Genomic DNA, 17,583 nt, shown 5'->3' with positions numbered 1-17,583 from the left:
TCAATCCAGAGTTATTTTGCATGCTGACCACTGATTATAGGTCTGGCACAAAATTATAGGTTTAATGGTAATCAACTAGGCACAAAAATAATTCAACAGTAAATCTACAGGCACAAAAATTTTCCAACAGTAATCTACAGCAACCAGTTCATGTATGATCGGTGATTTTGTAGTATTGAAATGGTACGAGTACTTCTCAAAACGACTTTTTTTTCAGTTCTACATCTACCGGTAAACCCAAAGAGGACATTTAAGTTTTTTGTTTACAAATGTAGTCACTTTAAATAAAAAGAATTCCTTATTTTAGATTTGTTATATTTTTTTGTAATTCAGCACCAGGAAAAAACTTTATTCAGTTTTTATTTATTAATTTTTTATTTATTAAAATAAATTGGGTGATTTCTTTTCATATGACACATTTCATATTAAAATCAGTGCACTTACTGCGGTAGAAGATTTCTTTTAAAGAATTTATTTGTAAGAACGTGCATAATTGAACTTACATATTTCGTGAAGAATGAAAGGTATGGGTGTCGGGTTTTTTTGTAATACTTTTATATACTCAGTACTATATATATATTTATTAAACTATTCATGTTCCATATTTTTTTTTATGAAATCAAGTAAAAACTATCAATCAAGTAAGAAAAAAAACTTAAGATGCCGTTTTTTGCCAAAAGTATTCAGTATATGTTTTTTGAATATTTTTTTATAAGTAGTATATATAATGAGCTTTTATTTGAGATATTAAACATTAAAATCGGTCGAATAGTTTAGCTTGTAGAATTATTTGCAATATATCTTGAAGAAATTTACACTCACATTCAAACTTTCATATTTCGAGAAGTATGAGAGATATCGGTGTCGGGTTTTTTTTATAATACTTGTTATTTATTCAGTAATATATACATGCATTAAACTATTCATATTCCATACAATTTTTTTGAGAAATCAAGTAAAAACTATCAATCGAGTAAAAAAACAAACTTAAAATTCCCGTTTTTATCAAAAGTATTGAGTATATATTTTTTGAGTATTTTTTTAAAAGTAATGTATATAATGCGCTTTCATTTGAGATATTAAACATTTAAATCGGTTCATTGGTTTAGCTTGTAGAATTTTTTGAAATATTTTTTAAAGAAGTGGCGCCATCTCTGTTCCTAAGGGGTGAAACTGCCGCTGCTGCGGGTCAAATCGCTCAGTTTGGTCCCTACTATCACTGTGCAAAGCGGCTTGCTTTTATCATGAAGTGCAGCATTTTGTTCATAACAAGTATGACTACATGCGATTGAGGCGAAGCCCGACTAAGACTGGCGGTACTCTCTTCTACCAACCGCTGCATCCTTTCTAACGCCAGTAGTTGTTGTTTCTCTGTCTGCTCGGATCGCTGCTTGCGTTGGTGGAGGACGTGAACCTAGGCAGAGCCACTACTGACAAGTCCAGACCGGTCGTCTAAAATAGATGAACTTATCAAACGTACCATCGTCATGCGATTGAGGCGAAGCCCGACTAAGACTGGCGGTACTCTCTTCTACCAACCGCTGCATCCTTTCTAACGCCAGTAGTTGTTGTTTCTCTGTCTGCTCGGATCGCTGCTTGCGTTGGTGGAGGACATGAACCTAGGCAGAGCCACTGCTGACAAGTCCAGACCGGTCGTCTAAAATAGATGAACTTATCAAACGTACCATCCTCATGCGATTGAGGCGAAGCCCGACTAAGACTGGCGGTACTCTCTTCTACCAACCGCTGCATCCTTTCTAACGCCAGTAGTTGTTGTTTCTCTGTCTGCTCGGATCGCTGCTTGCGTTGGTGGAGGACATGAACATAGGCAGAGCCACTACTGACAAGTCCAGACCGGTCGTCTAAAATAGATGAACTTATCAAACGTACCGTCCTCATGCGATTGAGGCGAAGCCCGACTAAGACTGGCGGTACTCTCTTCCACCAGCCGCTGCATCCTTTCCAGCGCCAACAGTTGTTGTTTCTCAGTCTGCTCGGATCGCTGCTTTCGTTGGTGTAGGACTCGTACTCTGTTGAAAAGATAGTATAAAACATTATATCAGCAGAAGTGCTCATTTAATTATTCTCGAGAATCAAATTTTCTTGATTTCCGAGGCACGTTCTGCACGTTTTGGGCATTTTTTTGTTTGATGCACTGGACTTGTTTTTAGGATATGTAAATTTAATGTTATTTGTGCCCAGAATCATGAGCTGCTTCCATGCTCCTAGAAAAGAAACAATGTCCTAAAATTTGCATACATTTTACGTACTTTCCATTTCGTTTGAAAAATGTTAACGGAATGGGAAAATAAAACTTGGGGACGCTTTTTTCCTCCTAGTAGGATTCTGAGTAGGAAAAGCATTAAATTTACCTATTTTGAAAAAAAAGTCCAGTGCTAATAAGGGCATTAAATCGTACTGTCCACGAAGCGTTTTGGGTGGTTAGATTGTTGAACTATTTGGTGCTAAGTTACACCGTACCTTACAGCACCGTCACGTTTATTTATTTAAAATTTAAATCAGGCAACAAGGCCCATATAAAAAAAATTGTTAACTGTCAAATTCGAAATTGTATTAGACTACACAATCAATAGATTTTTGATTATACTTATAGGGACCGTGCGCGTTGGAGGGTCTGCCATCTTGTGGCCTGAATCGGAACCATAAACATGTACATCACATGTACATTGACACTTCACGCCAAAGCAAGTGCTGCCATCTTGTGGGCTACTTTGGAAGCATAAACTACACATTTACGCCTCGCGCTCTCCTGTGCTGCCCTCTACAGTTTATGCACGCTCCCTATACGATATCTTAAATCTATTATTACCTGCGCTTCCATTTATTTCTACTGCCCCACTTCTACTTTACCAGTGGTGAACACTATTTTAACGTCCGACTTAGAACCCAAACGGGCAGGAACAGGCATGATTTATCAGATTTTAGCTTGTCTACTTACTTCCGTATCTTCATATCCATAAGGTACCGCTCTTTCTTCAGCTGATTCAGGTGATCTAGGGCTCCATCGATCTGTCGTAACACAGATTTGTTCTGCAGCAGCTCGTTGCATAGGAAAGCTAAGATGGCGGACTTGGTCGTCGCGTTCAGTGCTAGGAATGGCTTGTCGCGGAGGGCCTCTGTAAAAAAGAAATAGTACACTTTGATGCAAGTTCGTAGCGTAGGGTAAGTCTCAAATAACAAGATTGATCTTAAATTTCTTAATTTTTCTGTAAATTTTTTCCTCTGCCAACCCGGCGGTGATAGGAACTTTCGGGGGAGGTGTAATGTGGTAAATGTCCACTTTTAATGTTGCGCAGTGACGTTATAGTTTACTGCGACATAAACGCATATTGCTTGTGTCAGCGATAACCTACATGTACCTATAAATTGATAGGTATTGACTAATAATACAGACTCTACTTACAACTACTCTAGTGTTATCATTATATTCCGCCTATCCCTACAAGTCCCTACGTCGTCACTCTGCTCCACTCCGGAAGTACTAGGACGCCTGTTCCTCAGTACTTTGGAAGTCCCCGAGAGGTTTTCGATAAGCTTTTAGGCGAGAGGAAAACCAAAGATCAGTGAAAATGGTACTGGAGCCCGTATATAGTAAGTAGTAAGTATAACAACGTTTTTAGTGTTCCAAACCCAAAGGGTAATAACGGGACCATATTACTAAGACTCCACTGTCCGTCTGTCTGTCACCAGGCTGTATCTCATGAACCGTGATGGCTACGAAATTTTTATTTTAACAGATGATGTATTTCTGTTGCCTCTATAACAACAAATACTAAAAAGTGCTGAACCCTCGGTGGGCGAGTCCGACTAGCATTTTTCCCGTTATTTTGTTTAATTTAATATATTTACGAAATAAGGACAAAGAAAAGTCATGTAAAGTAAAAAGCCCGGTTAGATTATCTATTTTAGGATGGTAAGTCTGTAATGTCGAATCCCGAGATAAAAATACTAGTAAACTCTATTGCCATTATTAATTACTAGCGACCCGCCCCGGCTTCGCACGGCTCTGTATCACTACTTATGTCGTTATTAGCATAGTTATAGCTGTTGGTTCTCTCCATGTAAAATAAATAAATAAACCTTTCTCTTTTATCACTCTATCTACTAAAAAAAAACCCGCATCAAAATCCGTTGCGTAGTTTTAAAGATATAAGCATACATAGGGACAGACATCCATCCAGACAGCAGGAAGCGACTTTGTTTTATACTAATATGTAGTGATGATTTAATATAAGTTTAATATTGTCTTCGGTTACCGCGATAGTTACTCATGAAATAAAACTATGAAAACGGATTATATCGCGTATATTGAATTTATAATACATCCCGACGTTTCGAACTCTTTACAGCGTTCAATAATTATAGTGTATAACTAGCCTTTTGAACCGATTTTGCATGTACAACCAGCCTTAAAGTTTGTAGTCTATGATTGTTCATTATTTTAGTATGTGGGTATTTTTGCACTTTGTAATTTTTCCTCAGTCACCCGTTGACCACGAACGCTGTAAAGAGTTCGAAACGTCGGGATGTATTATAAATTCAATATACGCGATATAATCCGTTTTCATAGTTTTATTTCATTAATATAAGCATAGAGTAACTTATACTAGAGCGGTACTGTCATAGTAAATTTTGTAACCCCAGTAAATTCACTGCCATCTGTCGACACACTTTAAAACTAAAAATAAATATTTATAAAAATACGGTAAAATGTATTTAAATATGGATAAATGATTTATTTATTTGCATTAATTATTTTTATGATTTTGACCCATGTTCTTTCACTGATATGCGTTAAAATTGTTAAATAACAAACAAAACCGTCAACGCCATCTATACGACAGTAAGCCAAAGCTAGTAGCGCCCTCTGAACGAGAATCAAATTTTCTTGATTTTCGAGGCACGTTTTTTCCTTAGACTGTATCCATCTATTACGGAGTTATATGTATCTTTGATATAAGTTTGTTCAACCCGCGAAAGTTTTAAATGTCAGACTTACCAGACAATTTATATGTATTGTTGTTATGCAGATGCTCGTAGTAAGCACCATTTTTCGTGGTTGACACAGTTTGTTGAATCTCAGCATCTGTTTGGTGGTGATCCGCCACTCTTCTCTCTCTCTCCCGCTCCGCTGATAGTCCTGAATTGTAAAAAAAAATGCATTTAATTCCAAAGTTATTGTTTTATTTGGTTTGGACTATTTTTTTTTTAATTTATTGAATCATCATTCGCTTGCCCTTGTCCCATTCACTTGGGGTCGGCGCAGCATGTCTTTTTCTTCCATACATCTCTGTCACCCGTCATCTCATCATTCACTTGCGTTCACTCTATTTATTGAATAAGGAAGCAAATTACAGTTTTTTAGATCATTACAAGACCCATCGTAGGCAAAACCTTATGGAGGTTTGTGTGCCGATGGGGAGTTCGAGAATAACATAAAGAAAAACAATATTATATCCTATATCTTATCATATATCCTATATCATCATAAATATGATTCTTAGTATACATAGCTTGTGTCGTTAGTTTTTAATAAGTGCATTTTAACGACTTTTTTTATATGTTTACCATTTAAATATTTAGCACAAACAACTTCTGGCAGATCATTCAATATTTTAGGTAATATATATGTGTACAGCCTAGTTCCATATATGTTGTTATATTTGGGTATACAATATTTGTTTTGGTTCTGTAGACTTCTTAGTTTTGTACTATAATTTTCACTGTAAAGAAATAGCATCACGATTGCTTAATATAAACAAAGAATCTGATGACGGTAAAAGATAAACATAGTAGGATTGTTTAAGACAAAAATGTGACTAAATGGGGTTGGCCGGTCGAAATAATTAGCAGATGGCGCCAGCATAGCTTGCCCTGTCAATCCCTAGAATTGTGTCAAATTTTTGTTTTTTTAATGCCCTGGATGCCAGCCCTTTAAGCCAATTCTCATAGAAAAAGGGGCAAGCTATGATGGCGCCATCTCTGCAAACCTTTGACAGTTGCCAACCCCATTATCCCGTATCAGGGTTGAGCCATTCACCGCTCGCCGTGTTGCGCGTAAACAACATTGGCTTGTCATGAATGCAATTTAGCTTTAGGGTTCCCACACATATGTCGACGTTCATTCGGCAAAATCCGATAGGGAAAAGCTTTTTTGCTCTTATTTTATTTTATTTTATTCGGGATGCTTACTGCTTATATACATAGGTTAACAGACTATCTACTAAATGCAAATTACAAGCTTCCATTCCAGCTTATTGCGCGGACATAAAGCTTTTTCCTATCGGATTTTGCCGAATGCGCGTCGATATATCGAGACCCTTAGTTTCCTCGTACGCGGATCAACAGTTCCGGCATACGAGAAGTTAACCGGTGCAAACGACGAAACTATGCTCTGTCCACGTTACAGAGTTAGTACTAACTATACTAGCTCGTTAACGTGGACAGAGTATAGGTTTAAGAATACCCAGATAGGAACTAAGTGGCGTCCCAATCAGAGTCATAAAAGACGCCAATTTTTAGTTTAATACCTCTACTTGCCAGTTAAAGCCTTGACTTCGCCAGTAGTGTTGGCGTACAGGTATATACGGAGCACTTAGCTGAGGTTGTGCTCCGTGATGTCGCCTATACGTAGCATGTCCGAGTAAAGTCCTTGACTTCGCCAGTAGTGTTGGCGTACAGGTATATACGGAGCACTTCGCTGAGGTTGTGCTCCGTGATGTCGCCTATACGTAGCATGTCCGAGTAAAGCCCTGTCCTGTATATATGTGGACTTACCAGTTAAAGCCTTGACTTCGCCAGTAGCGTTGGCGTACGGAGCACTTCGCTAAGATTGTATAACAACACCTTGTGTAAATATATAACAAGTTACCGGCGAATATAATTGCATGTAAAAACAAGAATAATGTTTTAAAAAAAAACCTAAAAGCTTTTCTTACCGAGAAAGCATATTACTCTATTATAGAATTTTTGACTGAATTACCTAATTAAGATTTACTGCATGACATAACCCTGTTTCGACTATTATTGAACCCTTAATTGACGCAAGCAGTATATATATTGACCGTGCTATTGTCCACGGGATATTGAACACAATCAATACCAACAAAGGTGCAGGCCCGGATGGTATCCACCCAATTTTTATTAAAAATTGTTCAGCGAACTTATCGTCCCCACTCACTATTCTTTTCCAAAAATCCATTAAAACTGGTTTCGTTCCTGAAATTTGGAAAAAAGCTTTCGTAACTCCAATCCCCAAGGGTCAAGTTAGCCAAAATATTGAACAGTATAGGCCGATTTCAAAATTATGCCAATTTAACAAAATTTTCGAAAAGATAGTCACAAATCAACTCTCCCAAGTAGTCAAAAATCACATTAGCCTTAATCAACACGGTTTCTACAAAGGTCGTTCAGTAGATACTAACCTATTGACTTTCACTAATGATATATTAGTAGCGATGGATGGAGGCGCATGTGTAGAGGCCGTGTATACAGATTTTGCCAAGGCTTTTGACAAAATATGCCACAATACACTTTTACTCAAGCTTTGGCACCTTGGAATACACGGAGACTTATTCCGCTGGATAAAGTCATATATAGAGAATCGGAGCCAATGTGTTGTTCTAGCAGGTTACGCCTCTCAATGGAAGTCTATTAGTTCCGGAGTACCACAGGGATCTCATTTAGGCCCTTTACTGTTTACGCTTTTTATTAATGACATAGATAAATATATTAAAAACTCGAAAGTGCTGCTCTACGCAGATGATACAAAAATTTATAAGATTATCAATTCTGTTGAAGATTATTATTTGCTCCAAGATGATTTGAAAAATTTTGAGACATTTTGTACTAAAAATAATTTATTTTTAAACTTGAATAAATGTTGTGTCATCAGTTTTTCTAAGAAAAAACATAATGTTAACAATAATTTCACATTAGGCAACAATAATCTGAGTAGAGTAACACAAATCCGCGATCTTGGAGTTATTATGGACTCAAAACTAACGTTTATACCTCATTTAGAATCGGTTATAAAAAGGGCGTACAAACAACTAGGTTTCATTTTACGGGTGGGAAAGCCATTTAAAAATAGTGTCACTTACAAAATCCTTTTTAACAGTTTTGTTCGCAGCCACCTAGAATTTGCCTGCGCAGTATGGAAACCCTATCATAATGTTCATATTGAAAGAGTGGAGCGAATACAAAAAAAGTTTGTTAGAACCCTCGATTTTAGAACTGGTCATACTCACCTTAACTATAACGAGTCGCTGATACATCATAAGCTCCAAACTCTTGCTAGTCGACGAGACTGTGTAGATTCTGTCCTACTTTTCAAAATTATGAACAATGTATTAGATGTCCCCTCACTACTACATCAAATACGTTTGAGAGTTCCTCGTAGACGTCAGCGCCACTGTCAGAAGAAAAAAATGTTTTCCATTCCCTATAGTAGAACATGCTATGCACGAAATGTATTTATAAGACGTGTTTGTAAACTTTTTAACGAAAATGAAAAACTTAATAATTTGGATTTGTTTAACTGTTCCTTTAATTCATTAAAATGTGTTTTTCGGTAGTTAATTAATTATGTAAATTTTTCTTATGTATACTTATGTCACTTTCCGGAAATCATGTCATTACTTATTAATTCCTACATTACTTATTAACTTTATTACCTGTACCTACTCATGGGTCGATTCACGAGAATCGGCGAGGATTTTCTTTTAGATATAATTTACAGTTTCAGTACAAATCTTCCGCCGGCTCTCGTGAGTTTTACCTATACCTACCTTCAAACTATTACTACCTAGTACCTACCTACTTTATGTTTTTGTTGTTTTATAGACTGCAATTTATATACAATAATGAAACTCCAGGTCTTAATTTAAGAAATATTTGTAAACTTGTTTGTAAACGACTGTTTGTTTCTTAAATAAAATAAATTAAAATTATTGTTTTTCTGTGATATTATGATTAGCGTGTATTTTTATTGAATTTGTATGCCAATAGGCACGACATAGTGATACTGAAATATGTATTTAACATCTTGTAACTTACCTATGTTGAACAAACAAATAAATCTTTTTTGAATCTTTGAATTGTGTGAGTCCGAGTAATGTCCTCTGTGTAGATTTACCAGTTAAAGCCTTGACTTCGCCAGTCGCGTTGGCGTACAGGTATATACGGAGCACTTCGCTGAGATTGTGTTCAGTGATTTCGCCCATACGTAACAAGTCCGAGTAATGTCCTGTGTGAAGACTTACACGTTAGCCTTGACTTCGCCAGTCGCGTTGGCGTACAGGTATATACGGAGCACTTCGCTAAGATTGTGTTCAGTGATGTCACCCATACGTAACAAGTCCGAATAATGTCTTGTGTGTAGACTTACCAGTTAAAGCCTTGACTTCGCCAGTAGCGTTGGCGTACAGGTATATACGGAGCACTTCGCTGAGATTGTGTTCAGTGATGTCACCCATACGTAACAAGTCCGAGTAATGTCCTGTGTGTAGACTTACCAGTCAAAGCCTTGACTTCGCCAGTAGCGTTGGCGTACAGGTATATACGGAGCACTTCGCTGAGATTGTGTTCAGTGATGTCACCCATACGTAACAAGTCCGAGTAATGTCCTGTGTGTAGACTTACCAGTCAAAGCCTTGACTTCGCCAGTAGCGTTGGCGTACAGGTATATACGGAGCACTTCGCTGAGATTGTGTTCAGTGATGTCACCCATACGTAACAAGTCCGAGTAATGTCCTGTGTGTAGACTTACCAGTCAAAGCCTTGACTTCGCCAGTAGCGTTGGCGTACAGGTATATACGGAGCACTTCGCTGAGATTGTGTTCAGTGATGTCGCCCATACGTAGAGCGTGTCCTAGCAAAGTTGTGTGACGTCCTGGGTGCGGAATACCCGGGTCCTCTGTAAAACACAAAAATATGCGTTATTTTTGCCATTACAAAACGCAATCATCACGATTCCATAGGTATTTCATTATATGGTACTTCCGACCGGTTCGCGCTTGACTAACTGCCAGTATTAGAGCGTCCACAGAACTCTCTTACCAGCCAGAGTTTGCATAATTTTGTTTTAAAAGCGAACGGAATAAAACAAAAGAAACTAATTACAGGACTAGATATACCTAATATCATTGAATGTGCAAAGTTTTATTACAATCCAACACGTAGTTTTAAAATGAGAAGGAAACTTCGGCTGAGCTTGCTGGGGACACTTAATAATGCATATAATACATATGGGATAATATTACAAAAATTGACTAAGTCCCACGGTAAGCTCAATAAAGCTTATAATAAAAATATATAGTTATCGTTGTCTAAGTACTTAAATACATAGAAAACACCCATGACTCAGGAACAAATATCCGTGCTCATCACTGAATAAATGCCCTTACCAGGATTTGAACCCAGGACCATCGCCTTCACAGGCAGGGTCACTACCCACTAGGCCAGAGAGGTCGCCAAAACTCTTAATGATGTTTTAATTTTCATTGTAGGTAATTAGTACCAGCTTTGGGAGATTGAACCTCAAGAGAATAGAGTACTTACCAATGGCGCAGACAAGGAGATGTGTCAAAACTTGCATTAGTTCCAGTTCCACTTCAGGACTGCACGCCGGGAGCAACGCCGCTTGCAAAGTGTTTAGTGACGGGATTGAGTCCACATCTGTAAAGAAATATTTGTGGTAAGCTCTCATTACGCTTTTCTATTAAGGGACTTTTGACAGGGACTGGGGGTTTGACAGGGATTTCTGTAAATATGGTCTTACTAAGTTTGCATAAGAAGAATTCCACTAGATAATCTTGCAGTCTTGGATTAAGAGTCTCCGGCAAGCTCGGCCGAATTTCACCTTCCCATTCAAAAGGAGTTCCGTTCTCATTTTAAAACTACGTGTTGGATTGTAATGAAACTTTGCACATACAATAACATGAGTCATATCTAGGTCTGAAATTAGTTTATATAGCTCCAGTTTATAAAACAAACGAAATAGAGCAAAAACAAGTTTTGTATGAAAAACGTAAATTAGCTGTATTTTTTTAACTATGGTATCTGAAGTTACATAAACCATAGAGTAACTTATACTAGAGCGGTACTGTCATAGTAAATTTTGTAACCCCAGTAAATTCACTGCCATCTGTCGACACACTTTAAAACTAAAAATGAAGATTTATAAAAATACGATAAAATGTATTTAAATATAGATAAATGATTTTTTTTATTTGCATTAATTATTTTTATGATTTTGACCCATGTTCTTTCACTGATATGCGTTAAAATTGTTAAATAACAAACGAAACCGTCAACGCCGTCTATACGACAGTAGGCCAAAACTAGTAGCGCCCTTTGAACAAGAGTCAAATTTTCTTGATTTTCGAGGCACGTTTTTTCCTTAGACTGTATCCATCTATTACGGAGTTATATCTTTGCATAAACTAATTACAGACATAGATATACCTTATCCTATTGTAAGTACAAAGTTTCAGAGCAAACTAGCTACTCGTTTTAAAAAGAGAGCGGAACTACGTTTGTATGGAGAACCGACCGAGCTTGCCGGAGACGCTTAAGTTTTCCACATATCACAGCCGCATATACTAACTTTTTTCTATACAAATAGGTGCAAAGATAGCTTAACTCTTACCTAGACCACAGAATAAGTAATAGTATTCTCATACAGAACGGCCACGCTCCGCCCCGCCCCGATTCCAATTACCTCGCCCCGCTACAGCAGATTGACGACCGTTTGCCGGCCGCTCAGTACCATTTTTAAGCAACTTACTCACACTATGATGCATGACGCGTGTACAGACGGGCCGTTCACACGTAAAAACGCAAATGATTTTTGATGTATAGCGTGTCCGCCCTATGACGCAGCCTCGAGGCGAGCTGCTGGCGTGTCATAGGTACAGCTGGCTGCAGAGTTGGCGTCGTCGACAGAGCGCGACGAGAACCTCCACGACGGCCACGGCGAGCTACGACGCAGAACCACGTGTCTCTCGGTCAAGAGTATACCTGGTGACGTATCTAGATCCTAGGGAGATGGTAGAAGCGCCTGGCTGGTAGAATAGATAAGAATGTGTTCAGTCTGGTAGCCCTATATTTGCCCTTGCATTCCTCATTTGTTAGACCACAGGGCGGGAATCCAGGATTTCCTGCCTTTGTAGGCATCATTTTGGTGGACCCATTCGGGGACTTGGAATACTCAGTCTTTGCAAGCGACACCTAGACTCTAGACAAGTCCTTACCGAATCCTAGCGTCTGTCCAAAGTTATGTATAAACTCGAACGCTTGCAGTAAATCCGCCATGGCCTGTCCAGGGAGTTTCAAGCCGGGAACTCGGTTCAGAGTTGGCAGTGGCTTCTGATCCGATAGTGTGGAGTCTTCTTGAGGTCGTCTGTGGAAGAATACAGTAAGTTGAAACTTAAACGTTGAAATAATATGGTAGGGGGGCCGGTGATGCTAAAGTCCTCAAGCTGTTGGGGTCTCGTTTTTACCCTCTGGGTACGGAACACTAAAAAGGAGTGTACAGGTTTTTAAAGGGTCGGCAACGCGCATGTAATATATCTGGTGTTGCAGGCGTCCGTAGGTTACGGTGACTGCTTACCATCAGGCCGGCCGTATGCTTGTTTGCTACCGACGTGGTATTAAACAGTATTTTCTATAAAAAAATTCATTCGTTACCCCTTTTTACCTGTACGTTATCTTTTTAACTCCAGTCAAGCTTAGTAACCTAACCTAATAAAGTTATTTTGGCCAACACTGTATGACTGTTGTTCTGAATTCCAAGATGGCCGCCGTGTGTTGCCGTCTCTCTCTTACCTTAGTCCAGCGGGTAGTTCCATCTCTTTCCTCCTCTGCTGTAACTTCTTCTCTGTCGCCAGCAGCCGATCTAGTAAATTCTGGTGTTTGCGTCTCTCTCGCTCCTCCCATATCCTTCCAGTTGGCGGATGAACGTCGTGTGTTGCCGACTCTCTCTTACCTTAGTTCAGAAAGTAGTTCCATCTCTTTCCTCCTCTGCTGTAACTTCTTCTCTTTCGCCAGCAGCCGATCTAGTAAATTCTGGTGTTTCCGTCTCTCTCGCTCCTCCCATCTCCTTCGCGAGTCCAGTTGGCGGATGAAAGTCGTGTGTTGTCGCCGTCTCTCTCTTTCCTGTGGACAATTTTGTTCACTTTTTTATGTTAATTGTATTATACCTATATAACGTTATGAATGGAGGCAAGGATCAAGCTAGAGTCAGACCAAGATAAGTCTGCAACGGTTTTGACAGCACACGCAGTGCAAGTGTTATTTATACGTCATAATTTCATAGAAGTTTGACTTTTAAAATAACACTTTCACTGCGTTTGCTATCAAAATCGTTTCAGACTTGTATTAGTCTAACTCTAAGGACATTCGAATGACCATTATTGAATTATGTATTACATAATCATATAAAATTATTAAATCTAAAGAATAAATAAAGAATGTTTTATAAAATTAAATAGTAGTTAAATTAGAAACCAAGCATAACATAAACTATTCATATCAGTATAAAATAATAATATGAATATTATTATAGGAAGTTTGTGATCGGCGATTATTATAGCAAGACTTATCAAAATAGAGTTAATTAGTATACACCACGGTGGCTAAAAAATAAGTGCAAAGCAACTTTTACTATGCGACCAACCCCGAAATCGCGAAAAAAAATATTTGGCTGTTTCTTACATTTTGGCTGTTCCATTTTCTATAGGAGAATAAAAAATTTTTTCGCGATTTCGTGGTTGGTCCCATAGTAAAACTTGCTCAGTATAATTCCAAAACCTCCCTGGCAAAGAGAATGCACTTATTTTTTAGCCACCCTGTATACATACTAAGGCAGTAAAGTAAGAAATGTCTCCGATCTTATGTAATTGTCGGCCGAGGTAAAGCCGAGGTCGACAAACATGTGATCTGAGGCTTTTTTTACTACCCGAGGTGTGTATATTATTTTTCTGTTCTACGGAACCGGAAAGCGGCAACTTCGTTTTGCGCACGGAGAACAAATACATTCATTTCAACATATCACTTAAGTAAGAGGGAATTCACAAGGATTCAGCTAAATTTAAATTCGGAAAAACCATATTAATGCGAACCATGTAAACCGCTGAAAAGAATCAAAAGCTCCGGAGGGTAAGTCAATTTATCATGCCCGTAAAACCATATTAATGCGAACCATGTCAACCGCAAAATAATATGCCAAAAGCTTCGAAAGTCACATGCATTATTATGTATTACCTCAGTTAGATACTTTTGCTGCGCCCACGGAGACAGCAACGATGGAAAACAAGAAAACATATACCCATATAGAATACCACACAAACACACACAAAGTCGACAGACAAGGTAACATATTTAGATGTCAAATTAAATGTAGTGTATTTGATAAATGTAATGTAAAACGATTTAGCACACTGTTATATTTACATTTACGAATAGATAATTCACAACGAGTGGCGATAAATTAAAACACGACCGAGCATATTTCCTACTTTTCGTACGTAATTTACGTTTTACAGTACATATCGTCAGGTGACAACTAAAACTCAATAACAACAAAAAAATAGTTAAACCAAAATCGATCTTATTTGAGTGATAATATGGTTCACTATGGCTATTAACTTGTGGCATGCGTGTCTCACTCCGCGATTTCGACGAGTCGCTAGAAGTACCTGCGGCCGCCCCAATTTTGGGGTTTTGCCATAGTAATTGCCGCGCACCGCTACGGAACGGACGCCTGCACGCGCTTGCGCCGCCTTGCGCGTAGTAGACGCATTTTGTTAGAGAGTGAATCTTCTGTACCTAGTACCATTATATATTCTGTGCTTGTGGTGGTAATTAGTGAGTTTTGGTTGTCACCTGACGATATTGCCCTTTCAATTTTCGACATAGACACGTCTAGTGTTAAATACAACACTAGAGCGGTAAAGTAGCACCATATGCATTGTAATAATTTATTTTATTTATTTATTTTATTTTAATTAATACATTTTAGCACAGTCAAGCAGTAAGTGTAACATAGGCCAGTGCCCCCTTTATTGACCTTACCTGCTCTTTGAGAAGCATGGCCTGATGCCGTTTTATTTCCCTGTCCTGCAACAAATGCTCCACATGTGACGGTTGCAGGCAAAAGGTACTTATTACTTAGCCTTAGGACACTTGACTGACAGACTGACTAACGTAAATCCCTAGTAGCTAAGGTTAAATATTAGCACCTATCTTTATCTTTAGACATACTTTTCAATCTACTTTTTTAATCGAATTTAAACTGTTGTGAGACATACTAACATTAAATAATTTCTCGGTTTAGACTCAATTGTTTTAGCCACTCGTGCGACATGTTTCGGAGAGCTCTCCTTTCTCAAGCACTAATAGTGCGAGCAGCGTTCACGACGACCGTGTATTGCGTACACTATTAGTGCTTGAGAAAGGAGACCTAGTCTCTCCGAAACATGTCGCGCGAGTGACTAAAACAAGTGAGTCTAAAACGTGAAATTATTTAATGTCTACTTTTTTTATACATTAACTGGTCGCCCAAATACAAAATACAAAAAAAATACAAAAATCTTTATTTGTTTTAAACACAAATTGCCATGATTTAGGTGATGGAGCCGCCCGGTAAGCAAAAAATTGCCTGTGTCGGGAGGCACCGCTCTTCCCTAGGTCAAAGCAAACTATTTGTACAAATAAAAATTTAAAATCTAAAGATTAATTTCTAAAACTAAAACAACAAAAATGACCATTTAACTTACACTAAATTTGCCCAAGATGTTCTCTATAAAAGTACCGCTGTATGCATGTGCATGCAACCTCGACTTCATGTATATTCCATACTGTAAACTTTTCACTTTCACTATTGTACGTTGGTAATAGGTTCCTTACTGACAAGGAACAATAAGTCATTTTTTGATTGAAAACGGCAGATAACTGCGGGGATAGGCGGTCGGGCTGTATGCTTATTTGCCACCGTGGTATAACATGATTCCTACCGTATAAATAAATAAACACACAATAAATCCGATACCAAAATACAAAAACAACAAGCAATTGTACCAAAACACAACCAAACTACATAACTATACTTATATCGACCGGGATATAGACCGTGATTACCTTTTGTATTATTTATGAGCTCCCGATATCCGTCAACATGATGCATGTAACTGCGTCGAAATATCGGGAGCTCATAAATAATACAAAAGGTAATCACGGTCTATGGAAAAACAAGATTCGAGCCCTACACCCCAGCAGGGGGTAACAGGAAATGAAGAAGAGAGAAGAGAGAATCACGGTCTATATCCCGGTCGATATAAGTCTAGTGAAACTAACAGTGAATCATTCAAAACTCAAACTACATTACTTAGCCTTTTCTTTCTATCTCGCATATTTTTTCCCGTCCATCTCATACATAATATACGATATAAAAATTGACCAATACCTACACTGCCCAGGGCTGTAATCGAACCAGCATCCTCTGCTACAGCGCATACCTAAAACCACTCGGCCACTCGGCTCACAGAGAAAATTCGACACATGCCGCCGTCACTTTTTCTTTCATATTTACATTACATCTATTTCAATTAACATAACAGCTTATAACGTACGTACAAAGATAGATATAACTACGTAATAGATGGATACAGTCTAAGGAAAAAACGTGCCTCGAAAATCAAGAAAATTTGATTCTCGATCAGATGACGCCACTACCTTTGGCCTACTCTCGTAGAGATGGCGTTGACGGTTTCGTTTGTTATTTAACAATTTTAACGCATATCAGTGTAAGAACATGGGTCAAAATCATATAAAAATAGTTAATATAATAAATGCAAATAAAAAAATCATTTATCCGTATATAAATACATTTTTTGATATTTTTATTTTTAGTTTTAATCGTGTGTCGATAGATGGCAGTGAACTTACTGTGGTTACAAAATTTACTATGACAGTACCGCTCTATCTTATTATATCCTCTTTGGTACGTACTAACGTTTCTAATTGAAATACTACAAATTAAAATGAAGGGTACAAGGTCTGAACATGTCTAGTTACTTAAGTAACATTTTGAGTAATCGCGGTTTTAAAATTTGGAACCATGTCAAAATGTATGGTAATTCCGTGACCAGGTCTTTTTTAACGAAAAAAAAAAGTTGTGTTACATATATTATACAGTGGTAGCATAAGATATAACCAATAGTTCATTAAAAGTTCTACATTTTGAAATGAAAATCTAATTTTCCGAAAAAAGTGACTAGACATGTTCTTTCCGTGTACCCTTCAAATATATTCATACGAATAATTTCATATTGTTTCCTATGAGAGGCCATAATTGTTAAAAATTTCAAAAATAAAAATCTTTAATCCTTAGAAAATCACATCACGTACTCATAGAATCAATTCGGTTAGGCTTAACTTGTGATTCTTTTGAAACCTCAATGGGTAAATAAAATACTTTCGGACAAATTAAAGTATTTTTCAAACACGAAGGCTACACGGTGACATTTGTTTCGTTAACGTTTCAGACCAATCCTTTTTTGA

The 17,583-nt window shown here is 37.8% G+C and overlaps 1 protein-coding gene across 1 annotated transcript in view; it reads right to left on the bottom strand.

Moving 5' to 3' along the window:
- The window catches only part of LOC134752782 (uncharacterized), a 157,256-nt gene that overhangs the window by 20,142 nt on the left and 119,531 nt on the right, over nucleotides 1–17,583 (bottom strand). Inside the window, exons 25-32 of the mRNA XM_063688483.1 lie at nucleotides 15,097–15,141; nucleotides 13,010–13,179; nucleotides 12,276–12,424; nucleotides 10,582–10,698; nucleotides 9,791–9,937; nucleotides 5,021–5,161; nucleotides 2,960–3,137; nucleotides 1,891–2,030 (exon numbers count right to left, since the gene is read on the bottom strand). Coding sequence (XP_063544553.1) covers nucleotides 1,891–2,030; nucleotides 2,960–3,137; nucleotides 5,021–5,161; nucleotides 9,791–9,937; nucleotides 10,582–10,698; nucleotides 12,276–12,424; nucleotides 13,010–13,179; nucleotides 15,097–15,141 — 1,087 coding nt within the window. The remainder of the gene's footprint in view (nucleotides 1–1,890; nucleotides 2,031–2,959; nucleotides 3,138–5,020; nucleotides 5,162–9,790; nucleotides 9,938–10,581; nucleotides 10,699–12,275; nucleotides 12,425–13,009; nucleotides 13,180–15,096; nucleotides 15,142–17,583) is intronic.

The sequence above is a fragment of the Cydia strobilella genome, chromosome 25 (assembly GCF_947568885.1).
Source record: "Cydia strobilella chromosome 25, ilCydStro3.1, whole genome shotgun sequence".
Classification (NCBI taxonomy): domain Eukaryota; kingdom Metazoa; phylum Arthropoda; class Insecta; order Lepidoptera; family Tortricidae; genus Cydia; species Cydia strobilella.
The sequence above is the reverse complement of the archived record's forward strand: the minus strand, read 5'-3'. Positions and strand labels throughout refer to the sequence as shown.